The following is a 14356-nucleotide window of genomic DNA, read 5'->3' on the forward strand; positions in this document are numbered from 1 at the left end:
CACCTTGCCATTCAGAGGGTGCAGCTCTACAATGTTACAAAAATACTACTGTTTTTTTATTCTTCTATGGAAACTTCATTCTTTGCTTTTCTGTTGGCTCCCTTTCATCATTATAAAACTTTGTAGGATTTTGTATGAGTGAGAAGGTGTCACTGTCATCATTAATCATAACACTATACTAAATTACCTCTACTGCAATCACCCTGGCCCGATCGTGCTCATTTCTTATTTGTATTACTTCAAATTTCTGAGGTCTTTCTGATTCCAACCTCATTGCCTTATAGTCTACAGTCACTGGCCAAAGCAAACAAAGTTGTCTTTCAAAAATGTAAGTCAGGGCCAGGGATTTAGCTCAGTGGTTCCGGCGCCTGCTTCTCTAGCACAAGGTCCCAAGTTCGATCCCCATTACCAAAAAAAAAAAAAAAAAAAAATGTAAGTCAGGTCATGTCGTCTTCCACTCAAACCCCTCTGTGGTTTCCTATCTCAGGCAGAATAGAAGCCATAGTCCTTGCCAAGACTATGATCTATCCACCCCACACCTTCACAGTCCTGCTTTCAGATATGCCTTCTACTTCCTTCCCATTCCTCCATGTTCCTAAGACCAAACCCATGTCTACCTCAGGTGTTTTGTTCCTTCTCTTCCTCTTCTACAGATTTCCCCAAAGCTGATGATCTGTCCCTTCATCCAGGAACTTTCTCAGATATTGCTTGATCATTCTGTCTTCTTGACCCCTCCTCTTTCTCTCCTCCCTTCCCCACACTCTCAGTTCCCTTTGTCCTGCTTTATATTTCCTCTTTATTCTTATCAAATATTTAAATATTTATTCTCCATCTCCTTCTCTATGTTAAAGTCCATGAGAGCAATGACTTTGTCTGTATTTTTCACTGTTCTATCCCCAGTACTGGAATAGTGCCTGACATATAATAGACATACATTATTTTTTTTTGAAGCAAAACATTTATTGGTACATTTTAGATATACACATTAAATATTTATTGAGTGAATAAATGAAATTATTCTTGCTAAAGGATTCCACATTAGCTCTGCTGCAATCTCAAAGAGAATTATTAGGTCTGGTTACAAGCTGTTCTGTAAACTCAGGGCAGCTTAGCAGCATAATTTAGAATCTTCAAAGTTGGGAAAGATTTTAGAAATAATAAAGTCCAGCAACCTTATATCACTTAAGAAAATGCTCCCTTAAGGAAGAACTTTTTATTGGAATTCATTCTTTTAAAAAATGTTAATGCCGAGTTCAATCCTGGGTACCAAACAAAATGTTAATGAACAGAAAAGTAAAACAGATGAATTTTCTTTCTCTGTTCTTTCTAGTTTGGTATTTTAGGCCCACAATGGTCTCTGGTAACCTAGCAGGTGGTCCTCAGGAAGTCTTATGATTTTTTTTTTTTTGTACCGGGGATCAAACTCAAGACCTTGCACTTGCGAGGCAGGCAGCGGAACCACTGAGCTAAATCCCTGGCTCCTGGAAATCTTATGATTTTAAAGTGAAAAACCATGAAACTATTTTTTCACCTATAATTCACATTTTTAAAAGAATTTTGTCATGTTAATCACTGAACAAAATAAAAAAACATACTGTTGAATTAACAGAATATAATTATCTCTGTTGTCAGTGTTTTTATGGAATTTGCATATTATTATTTACATTTGTTAAATTTACACTTTGTTACTATTATGCTGCTTTATCCCTATTTCACAGAAATAAATTCATTTCTCAGAAGTCGTAATTAAACTATAAAATGCTTGAGATGAAATAATATAGCAACTCAAAACAACATCATAACAAATAGTAAATAAGAGTCAAATGGGAATATAGAATATGAATCTGTATGTACTAAGTGAATAACTGATGTTATGAGAGTCTCATATTAATACCCAAAAAAGAAAAGTCCAAATAAAATAGAACAATGAATATTTGGAAATAGAATTTTATTAAACTAGTTATCTGTTCTCCCCAGTGTCTTTTCTTTTATGAAACTTGATCAAATAATGTCATGAACTCATTGAAATTTTGCATTATTTTAGAGTACAATGAGTTTTTCTAGAAGAAATGCAAAATAAGGCCCTTCAGTATGAAGTTAACTAATTTTGTAATTAGGCATAAAATTAACCAAACTAAAACATCATTTTCTACCCTGTTTGTGGGAAAACAGATAAGATCATACTATTCTAAGAAACTTAGAATTAATGACAAATATCTCAGAAAAGCAAAATCATTCTTTCATATGATCTCTAATTGAATGTTATATAATCTCAGTGGCTTGAACATTCCCTAATCCAAAAATGTGAAATCCAAAATATTACAAAATCCAAAACATCAACACTAAAAAAGTTTCAGATTTTGGAGCATTTCATATTAAGGATACTCATCCAGTAAAGTCTATAGAGATGTTCCAAAATCTAAAGCAGTCTAAAATCTGAAACATTTCTGGTATTACATCTTGAATAAAGGATACTTAATGTGTATTACATTTGCATACAGGAATACTTCAGTTACTTTAAAGTTAGAAGAAACCACTAACATGAAGTATGACTCAAATATGTGGTACATACATGATGAGGAAAAGTTGGACAACTTTTATTTTCTAATTATGGTTGAAAACCTGTGCCATAAGTCACAGGTGGTGGTTCATGCCTGTAATCCTAGCAACTTAGAAAGCAGAGGCAGGAGGCTCACAAGTTAAAGGTTAGCTTAGGCAACTTAGTGAGACCTTGTCTCACAATAAAAATTAACAAGACTGGGGATATGGCTCAGTGATAGAGCACTTGCCTAGCATGGATTTAATCCCCAGTACTGTAAAAACAAAAAACAACCTGTGCTACAGGAAAAGACTTTTTGTGTGAGTAATATTTTATCAGTTGTTTTTAGACTGGAAAGACAGAGCATGACCTAAATAATAGATTGTATCAAAAGTCCATATTCTTCTCCTTTATTTTTGGAAAGAGTTAACAAATCAGAATAAGCCTCTTGATAATGAAAATGAAATAGCAGAAAAATACCAATGTGCTTTGCTTGTCCAAATTCTTATATGCCAACTTTTAAGGGGAAAGATGTAAGTTTTTAAAATAAGCAGTGAGGTTTAAAATTTCTTTCTGGCACTAGTGCTAGAAGTAAAGATTTTTGTGGCTTATTCAGATGATGTATTCAATATGTTGATTGGCTTTAATCATTTTAGAGTGAATCGCTAGGATTTTAATTGTTGGGGATCACAAGGTTCTATACTCATATTTTCTAAGATGATAAACCCATTTGGTAGAGACTGCTCATCCCTAAAAGCTTAATTATTAACTTTTTCCTTGAAATGTTTTCCTCTTAGCAGAGAAAGATATCACCTTTATTAGACACATTTTTAGTTTTCCATATTCCACAGAAGACCACAAAGAAGTACTTTTGAGAGCCATATTAACCAAAGAATGAGTTAGTAATCTAGTTACCACTGCTTGCCAAGTGGAAGAGTGAGGCTTCTAGCATTTGAGTGTGTTCATCTGCACTCAGGTCATCTACAGTGAGGACTTCTGAGCCTGAATTTTTCATTTCAAAAACTATATGACAGGGGCCAGGGATTTAGCTCAGTGGTTCCACCACCTGCCTTGCACAAGGACCCGAGTTCGATCCCCGGTACCAAAAAAAAGAACTATATGACAGAGGGCCAGGGAATTAGCTCAGTGGCACCACGCCTGCCTCACAAGCACAAGGTCCTGAATTTGATCCCCGGTACTGGAGGGGGGAAAAAACTATATGACAGAGCCACTGAATACTTCCATTCCTGGCTGTCAGTATTTGTGAATTAGAGGTTTCCAGGTGAATGAATGTGTAGAAGAAAGAAAAGTGACTTCTGTCAAGTCAACTAGCAATCCGTTAGTGAAAGACTATGTTTTATTCCTCTCACTGGTAGTAAATAATTATCCTGATTATTATTTAAGGTTTTCTTGTATTTTAAAAATTGTGATTTTTATTTGCCTAAAAATGGTAAGACTAAATTAGAAAAAAATAACTGAACCAGCAGCTACATGCTTTTACCACTAGATGGTATCCCTACCTAAAAAATCTAAAATGCTGAATCAGTAATATGGAAACCAGAAAATATGCTGATGGAGCCACTGAATAAGGAGATGTAGGCTATGGGAAAATGGAATATAGATACATCATTTTATAGTATTAAGTAAATAGTTTAGCAGAGGCTAAAAATAAGCAACACCTAACTGCTCACAAATGTTTAAAGTTCTGTCAGAACAAAAACAGGAGAATAGTAAAATAAGCAAAAATGAATACAGGTTAAAGGTTTATAATTTTAAGTGTAAAACAGTATTTCTACAAATAACATAAATATATAAATATAAAACTTAGGAAGCAGAGTAAGTTAAATTTATATTCAAAATCAAGAAAAAGGACAAAGTTTGGTATGTATATTGAAATTGACTAACTTGAGGGGGCATGAAATTATAATAAATGAGATTCTTTATGTATACAATTTCTGTGCTAAAAATCTTCCTCTTTTATATGAACTCCCAAGCCATTGCTGAGAATACTGTGTTGAGTAAGACACATTCTCTGGCCACAGAAACCTTAGAGTCTGAGTGGGTAAGGCCAGTAGAGATATTAGGCACCAGCTAGTCCTGGCTTCCACCTGATGCAAGAATCCTGTCAACTTCTGCCTCAGTACTTGTGAAAAGTAAACTCATGACTTCATACAAATCCAGTGCCTTGTAGGCTTCCTTATATCAAAGCATTTGAGTATAAGGGCACTTCCATTCCATGGTTCTAATTATCCACTGGTCCCAAACAGGACAAGTCAGCTGCTTCTACATGATCACATCTGCATTCCACTCTTATTTTTTTTCCTCGGGATTAAACATTGCTACATTAGAAGTATCTTTCACAGTCATTTTTAATATAATTACCCTTCCCCATTTTATGTTTTTATACATTTTATATGCCCTTTATCTGTAAATCATAGACAAATACCAATTTATATGAAATATTACAGGCCTCTCTCAGAGTTGATATCCATCTGCTATTCAAAACTCTGAATAGAGTTGTTCAGCTATGAAACCTATCCATATTTTTCTATCACAAAGATAACACAAAGTCTTTGTTACATAGTGTCCAAACCTTCTGTTTTGTTTGTTTGTTTTTGTTTTTGTGCCAGGTATGGACCAAACCGTCTTATTTTATCAAGCCATTATTGGCCTGATTATATGCAAAGTATCAGATTAGACAATGACTGAAGCAAGTCAAGAAAGACAACTATTGGCCAGGCATAGTGTTGTATGCATCTAGTCCCAGCACTGTACAAGACTAAGGCAAGAGGATCCCATATTCCAGACCAACCTAGGCAATTTAGCAATTTAGCAAGACCTGTCTCAAAATAAAGGACTGAGAATGTAGCTTAGTGCAAAGGCACTGGGTTCAATCCCCAGTACTGGGGGAAAATAAAAGACCAGGTCTCTAGAGTTTGGAGTTGATCACAATCAGGTACTCCAGGGTTTCAAACATAACATAAGCATGGGGATGCCTGAGGGATGCTCAGAGGCAGTGGGAGCACAGAAGACAGAGTTCTTTCTGTTTTGAGGCTTCCTCTGAATTGGGGTATTTGAGCTCCATTCTGAAAGGTCAGGAGTTAGCACAGACACCAAGCATGTGGTGGTGAATGCTGGGCAACAGAAATTGGACCTGCATCCTGCTGATAGCTTCCCTCTGTTTCCTTGAGAATTACTTATTTGCTGAAGAATCCAGAAGCAGAGTAGTGGTTTAGTCCCTCATTAAGACCTATTTTTTTGGAAAGATGTACAGATGTCTTCGCTTCTTTGTTCTTCTTGCATCAAGACAGGTTGAAAAGATTCTGACCTCTTCCAAAATAAAATCACCAAGATTTCTATATTATAAGTCTATCAAAATAAAAACCAGAGTACCAAAAATTCTATTTAAGGGCCCAGGGATTTAGCTCAGTGGTTCCACCACCTGCCTCGCAAGCACAAGGTCCCGAGCTCGATCTCCGGTGCCAAAAAAAATCTATTTAAATTGTACTTGTCACTACTATTTCCTGTTGGAGGAAGAAATAAGTGGGTAGGAATAACCACAGGTAAAATTGTTAAGAATGCGTTATGAGTTCCTACCTCCAGGATTACACCCTCTGTCCTCATCCAGTTCTCCCCTGCACTGCAGCACACACATCCCCAATCTAGACACATGTTTCCTGTCTCCTTTCCATATTCTCTCTGGTCTTTTCCAGAGTTTCACTTCTGCTAAATTCATTAAAACACTAGCCACCTCAGACATAGAACTACTATCTAGAATATATAAAGAACTCAAAAAAATCAGATCCCGCAAATTTAAAGACCCAGTCCAAAAATGGGCATCTGAAATGAATAGACACTTCTCAAATGAAGAAGTAGAAATGGCAAGTAAATATATGAAAAAATATTCAGCATCACTGGTCATTCGAGAGATGCAAATTAAAACAACACTGAGATTCCATCTCACTCAGGAAGACTAGCTATTAAGAAATTAACCAATAACAAATGCTGGGTTCGGGGGGAGAGAAGGAACCCTTCTCCACTGTTGGTGGGAGTATAGACTGGTGCAACCACTGTGGAAATCATTGTGAAGATCCCTCAAAAAACTAAAACTAGAAGTTCCATTTGACCCAGCTATTTCCCTTCTTGGTATCTTCCCGAAAGAATTAAAACCATCATACCACAGCAATATACACACACCCATGTTTATAGTGGCACAGTTTGTAATGGCTAAATCTTGGAAACACACCAAATGCACATCAACCAATCAATGGATAAAGAAGATGTAGAGGTTTACTTTATCCAGTGGAGTACTACTCTGGCATAAACAAGGATAAGTTTCAGACATTTATGGCTAAATGGATGCACCTTGAGACCATACCCTTAAATGAGATAATTCGGACACATATGTTTAAATACCACATTATTTCTCTGGTGTGAGAAACTGAAAGTGGAAATAAGAACCAAAATGTACAATAGATATTGGGAAATGGGAAGAAAATTTTCAGATGCTAAGGGGAACAAGGGAGGGAGGAGGAGGAAAGGAAAAAAGGGACGAGAAAAAAGAATAGAAGGAAAAATGGAAACAAAGCTTTTATAAATGAGGCGGGGCCAAAGAGAGGGGAGGGGAATGGGGAAAAAAAAGAAGATATATCATGTACAGGTACAAATTCCCTATGATGAATGTTATCATTATGTATATCTAAAATTTACTAATAAATATTTTGCTTCAAAAAAAAAACAAACACTAGCCAATGACAGAGATGTTCATGCCCAAATAAAGGTGAGAGTATAAATTACCTCAAATGAATATGAGCTTCCATACAGTCTGGAAAACCAAAAGTCTTCAAAACTACAATGAATAAAGCTTTAATAACCAGAATAATGCCTTCTTGAACCATGATAGCCACCCTTCTGACTGATCAGTCACTAAGCCAACTCAGCAGATGTTTCTCCCCTTATTTGCCCTCCCAAAACATCCAGCCCAATAAAGACTACTTGAATCAAGCATCACTGTATAAGTGAGAAGGAAGCAAGAAATATTGTATAAGCAACTGAGAAATGAAGACTTGAAAGTAGAGATTTTTTTTTCTTTCTCAAAAGTACAGTAGTAGATTCATAATATAAAAATGCAAGTTTAAAATATTTTTTAGTATTTCACGTACTACATTTGACATTAAAAAGTCAAAACTGTTGGTTCCAAATATATTTATAAGGTGACCTTTGATAAAGTAATAGAGATCATTAAAGTTTTTATTTGGTTTTGTTTTCTTTTTGAAACTAGGTTATTCAGAGAATATTCTACACAGTCAACAGATCTTGGAGTGGAAAAATTACTTCAACAGAGATAAGAAAAAGCAACTTTTTGCAAGTATGCCTCATATAAAGATATAAAAAGCAATTTAAAGTCTTTCACTTCACTTATCAAATATTTGAGTGCTTACCCTATGCAAAGCATTGTCACTACTTTGTCATTATGCGCGTATCAAATACCCCTAATGAGACCCCAGATACTGGCTGGAGAGGGAGGGATAACAGGGAATCTCTGCCTGAGGGCATACACTGTGAACAAAAGAGGGAAATGAACTGACAGCCACACCAGACTTGATGAATTCTGCATACATGTATAAAAGCTGCAGAGGAATCCTCAAAAGAAGGCATAAACTTGACTTTGGAGGATATGAGGAGTTTACCAAGACTTTTTAAAAAACTAATAGAAAGAGGATTCCAGATAGAAGAAGCAGCATAAGCAACAGCCAGAAGCATGAAAGTCTCATGCTGAAGAACTGCCAAATGGTATTAAGTAGCCAAAAGCCCTAAAAGAGTGACCAGAAATAGGTCAAAAGGTTGGGCTGAGACCAGGTTGGGAATGGCCTTACAAAATAAATGGAAGAATATGGGTTTTCCTCTCATCAATGACTCTATCCAGCTACTGCTAGAGAAGAGTACTAAAAATTTCTTTTAAGAAAGAATACAGAGAAAAAAAAAAAAAAAGAATACAGAGAAAGTACTGACCACTAGTGGGAGCTTTTCACCAAGGTAATCTTCATGTCTGATTGTTTAAGCATCTGTAAGCCAGAAGTGGAATTACTCATACTTGAAAGGAAAAGAAATGTTTTATTTTAAATGAATCTTACTAAATGAAGCTTAGGCTAATAAAACAACCTTATTACTCTTTATTTTTTCCTATCTTCATTGGAGACAGGCAAGGTAATGAAGATTTGGCAAAATTAGCAGTCCATGGTGGAGATACAAACATTTTGTTATTCTAAAATGAACAGTCATCACCACAGTCATTATTGATATTTATTGAACACCTGATGCCTGCCTAGGCTCTCAGTAGGTATTATGGGCTGGGTTAAGATGGCAGTAATTCCATAACAGCTCAATAATGATAATAATCTCTCACATTCCTGAAGCACATTTTCATTTGTAGTTTTTGATTCATTATTGTAATTGGTTTGTTTTTACTGATGATAAAATTTTAGGCTCTAATTGAATGACTTATATAAGAGCATATACCAAGAAAGTAGCTGAACTCAAGGTAGTTCTCTAATGTTCTCTTTGGAGAGAATGATTTATTTTCTCTTTCCCTTTTCTTCCCTGCCCCTCTCCTTAGTATTTCTCTTAGTGCATGAACAAATACTCATAAAACATTCAAATAAGGTGATGTATGTAAGGTAATAAATAAGCAGGACTTGCTGTTTATCTCTTCACCCTACTATTTTACTCCCTTTTGCAGAGGGAACCAATATTAGCTGTAGATTTATTCCCTGATAAATGCATACGTGTAATATATAGTTTGTTGTGAGGCTGACATTTTGAAGGTATTTTTTTAATACATGGGCTCATACTTACTATTTTGTTAATTTGGTTTTTTCACTTAACATTGTGTTGGGTTCTTTTCATTCCCATTCACATAAATCTATTTCATTTTTCTAACTCCTGTATAAATGATTACATGACTTACTGTAATTACATATTCCTCTATTGATATTCAGGTCATTTTCAGATTTTTTTCTATTACAGTCATAGTGAATGTCTTTATACCTTCCTCGTATATGTACATGCATAAGACTTCTTTAAAATAGACCACTGGGAAAAAAATAATAAAATAGAACACTGGAGGAAATATCCTGGACCAAATGATAAGTGCAGTTTTAGTTAGATAGATCCTGCCTAGTTCATACTTTACCTACATGCTCACCAACACTATAAATTCTCTCTCTTGTTCATTTTATGACAGTGGGTGAAAATGATGGTTCCTTTCTTCTAAAGATACATTTTATTAAAGGTATTCTGTGTTATATACATTAAATGGTATTTTAGAAGAAAAGCTGTATTTTATTACCCTAATAGTACAGGTGTCATTTTTTTATTTATTGTTCTAGTCTAAGCTCTTTCATATGCATATATGAGTTTTAGAATTCTACGTAGTTCTTGGTGTATTTAATTGTGTATCCTATATTTTGAAATTACTGCATCATGGTTTACATCATGGTTTTCCTTTGTGTGTATGTGAACTATAATTTTCACTCACAGCATAATCTTCCAGTAAGCAGACTTATCATAATTAATAATTTATACTATTTTCAATTTGCCAGCAAACTTTGTTTCCCCAATGTCTCCATTTTTTTTTAAGTTTTTTAATTAGAGTAATATACTTACATTACAAAATACTCCTCTTTGTCTTTTATCTTTTCATCTGGAAATCCTTTATTTTCTGTTCATAATGATACATGTTTTCCTTCTTGTTAACATTTCACTAGTATATATTTGCCTACCTTTTTATTACCCTTTTTATTTTAGGCATATCTCTTATAGACAGCACATACCTACATCTGTTTTAGGGCCTTGGCTTTTGGGGGTTTTTTTGTTTGTTTGTTTTGGTTTTTTGAGACAGGATCTCGCTATGCAGTTCAGGCTGGCCTTTCACTCACTATGTAGCCCAGGCTGGCCTCAAACTCACAATGATCCTCCTGCCTCAACCTCTCAAGTGCTGGGATTACCGGCATGTGCCACCATGCCCAGCCTGGGGCCTTGATTTATACTTAATCCAAAATCTTTTAGTAAGGAAATTTAGCTCATTTATCTTTATTGTTATTATTGATATATCTTACCTTATTTCTGCCATCTCATTTCTTTCTGTTTCCTAAGTTTTCTTAAAATTTCTTTTATATTGCTCTCTGAATTGTTCATTTCTAAAAATGCCTTCATTTACCCATTTATATGATAATTTGATTGACTGTAGGGTTGTGGGTTCAAAACCATTGGTTCTGGTATTTTCCCTAGAAATGCATGGTAAGTGAGGGGAGACTTCGTTTACTCAGTTCAGGGCCCTTCAGTGCCACCCACCAGGCCTTTTACCCCAGGCACCCTTATAGATAATCCTTATGATAAACTTGATTTCATTACAAAACTTAACCATTATATGTGGATGCCCAGTCTTAATATTGCTCACCTAACTGAAAAGTTAAGAGCAAGATTAGTTTATGGCCATGTAATTGAGCCTGTCATTTAATTGTTGTATGCTTGCTAGTAGGGACTTCTGACAGCTGCAGCCCTCTTGGTGAGGGTCTTCCCCATGCTACCCTTTCTCTGCTCTTATGTCCTCTACAACACTAAGGGACCAGTCTCATCCTCTTCATCAGAGCTGAAGTCCCCACAAGTCCTTCTTCAAGTTGAAGTCCTTTCCCTGTTTTCTGTTCTGCCTATTGCCTCACCAAAAAAAAAAAAAAAAAAAAAAAAAGCTTTAGATGAATCAGTTAAAGATAGTAGGTGGTTATATACGAATAACAACATTTTAAATTCAGTTTAAAACAAAAATTTGCTAGACTCTACAGTAGCCAAAGCTAGTTGCTGGTTGTTCATAATTTTAAAATTAATTAATTCCTCTGTTCATACTATTTCAGACTCTAGCCCTTTTGGAAGAAGAAGAAGATATAAATCAAATCACAGATTACTTCTCCTATGAACATTTTTATGTTATTTATTGTAAATTCTGGGAACTAGATAGTGATCATGACCTGTACATCAGCCAAGCAGATCTCTCTCGATACAATGACCAGGGTGAGTGATTCTATAGATGCTAAGACTTAAACATTTTAAAGAATGACATAAATTATCTCCACTCATTATGAAAAATTCTCGTTTCTTAAGTTATATATCTAATCATATCTTACTACAAAGCCAAGAATTTTTAAGTGGGAATTAGCAAACATAATTTGATTAATTTATTTAGAGGCCAGATGTAGAAGGGATTTGGAGGTAGGTAAGCAATCACAGTATTAGTTTTGAGAAAGCAGCAAGTCTTTGTAGTGATTTTTATGGTGATGAATAAGATGTGCACCTGTGTAAATCTATATGAGTGAAAATATGCACCTTTTATAGACTTTCTCATTTAACAGTATTTTCATAAAAAGCCATGGGTTAAAATGTCTGTTTTGCCAAGGTTTATTTTGAAGGACTCATAAATACTTACTTTTTAAATTTAATTCCAAAAAGATCTTTTCTCTAGAGATGAATTTCATATGCTTTCTTTTCTAAGAAAACAAAAATTTACATATCACATGGTATTATGCTTTTTGCTTCACTTTTGCCTATAGTAAAGATAGAACTTATTGTGAACTGATTTAATATTCTTAACCAAGCACCACGATACATTGATTCATTCTACTGCCATAAGATTGTTCCTGTTCTATCCTTAAATCACTTCTCAGCATTAAATTAGACTTTATCTTTGAAACTACAAATCTTAAATGAATACAAGGAATTTTGTTTCTGTTACTTTGTGTACCTGTGACTAATACATGTCTTAAAAGGCTCCTTGTATATGATGTCAGGTTTCTTAGAGCTTTGCATATTTAAGAAACAGTTCTCTCAAATTCACAAGTGCCACACAGACACTAAGGAGAAATATTCGTATGTACTTATTTGATAAATACATTAGTACTGTTGCCTCCTTTCAAATATTCATAACCTTCTCATCACCAGAATAGCATAAAGATGTATATATTCGTCAGAATATCAGATCAGCCTTATTAGTTATGTACCTTCCCACTGCCCATGAACAGATCATTTGTGCATGAGCCAGTCTCCAAGTCCCCAAACATTGTATATACTCACATAGCCCGCTTACTAGACCCGTGTTAAAGGATGAAGTCCAGAGAAGCAGATGTCCAGGCTTGCATAAATAAAAAGGTTACTAAACTCTATATAATTATTCACTCACTAAACTGTGCTTAATGACACAAAATGTAATAACATGATCTTCAGTTTTAAGAGGCTAAAAGCTTCCAAAGCTTTAAAAAGCCTTTTTTAAAAAGATGTTAGGTTTGTGATTAAATATTCTTGCCTTTCCTATATCAAGCCCTCTTTTTTTCTGGGCAGTACAAAATTAACCCCATAAACCCGTACCCAAAAAAGTATGGAAGATCTTTATGTAATGAATGTATGTATGAATGGCTTTCCTGACACACATATTCCTAATTTTCTTCAGCCAAACTGATTATCCTTTCTGTTGATTGTGTATAACTCCATGTAGAAGAATTAGATGCTGACAGCTGCTAACTCCATAGGAAATTGTAATGTGCATGCCATTGCCTGGGGTACTTTTTGAAGAACAGATCTTTTATCTGTAGGCATCTCTCTTTTTTTTAACTAATGCCTTTGGCTATTTTGAATCCACACTGAGGTACACTGTGACATGTTCTGTAGGATTTATAAAAAAGAAACATAATGTCTTAAGATGTAATTGTCTCTGTAAATAAAATTTACTGATGAATTTCTAAAAATTTTATGTTATATTCTGGAGTCATAAAACGAGAATAAGGAAAAGTAAGTTTATGGTATGTTTTGGTATCTTTTCTAAAACTGCTTGAAAGTATTCTTTTTTATTTTGTTTTATTTTACATTGTTTTAAGAGCTGCACAGTCAGTTCCCCCTTGAATTTAATATTAGGATAAAATTTGTTTTGTTTTACAGGAAAATTTGTCTTGTCTTACTGAGTAATAAGATCAGTACAAAGTATATACATTTTTTGTCTTATCAGGATCTTCAAAATAAACTTAGAGCTCAACTGTTTAAGTACAAAAATAGGAGCGCATTCATTTGCTTGTTCTTTTTTAAAATTATTAATTGAGGGCTGGGGATTTAGCTGAGTGGTGCCGCCTCCTGCCTTCCAAGCAGAAGGTCCTGAATTTGATCTCCAGTACCCTCCCCCCAAATTACTAATTGATAGGAAGCTACTTTAATCTTCTAAAAAGTATAAATACTATATAATTAAGACCCACTCATTTTTATCAAAGAAGATTGTTATGGTTTAGCTTGTAGCAAATGAAAGTAAATCTGCCAGAAATAGTAAGGAATGTTTGTAACTAGTTTTGTAATTTCTTATTTGCATTTAGCTTCATCAAATAGAATAATTGAAAGAATATTCTCTGGGGCAGTAACAAGGTAAGAAAAAGTTTAAAACCTGGTTTAAAAATGAACTACAGTGATACGTAGGTTGTTGAACATCTCCAAACTTGAACTTTGCACCACTCAAACAGAAAAGTTTGAAAAAAATCTGCTCGATGTTTGTAACTTTGGTCCATATTCAAACCAAAAACCCAACTTGAAAAAACCTGTACAGCCGAAAGTGATTCACGCATAGCATCTCGCAACAGATGCAAATGGTAACAGTCTAAGTGCTGCTCTCACCTAAACAACATATAGTCCTTACATTAGTGCATTTAAACATTTGTCACTGTGTGGTTTTTGGCACTTTGTGTAAAATATCATAACCATGGCTCCAAAGAAAATGATACTAACAGTAAGCTA

General features: G+C 34.7%; 1 protein-coding gene across 9 annotated transcripts in view; it reads left to right on the forward strand.

Annotated features, from left to right (window-relative positions):
- Window positions 1–14356, forward strand: part of Ppp2r3a (protein phosphatase 2 regulatory subunit B''alpha) — a 184016-nt gene that overhangs the window by 116532 nt on the left and 53128 nt on the right. For all 9 annotated transcript variants that reach the window (XM_021246462.2, XM_087186182.1, XM_087186184.1 and 6 more), the window contains 3 exons: window positions 7821–7907; window positions 11449–11605; window positions 13942–13990. In XM_021246462.2, the coding sequence (XP_021102121.1) occupies window positions 7821–7907; window positions 11449–11605; window positions 13942–13990 (293 nt within the window). The remainder of the gene's footprint in view (window positions 1–7820; window positions 7908–11448; window positions 11606–13941; window positions 13991–14356) is intronic.

This window comes from Heterocephalus glaber, unplaced genomic scaffold (genome assembly GCF_053883595.1).
Source record: "Heterocephalus glaber isolate CG9 unplaced genomic scaffold, H.glaber_assembly_v1.0 deba00001504, whole genome shotgun sequence".
Classification (NCBI taxonomy): domain Eukaryota; kingdom Metazoa; phylum Chordata; class Mammalia; order Rodentia; family Bathyergidae; genus Heterocephalus; species Heterocephalus glaber.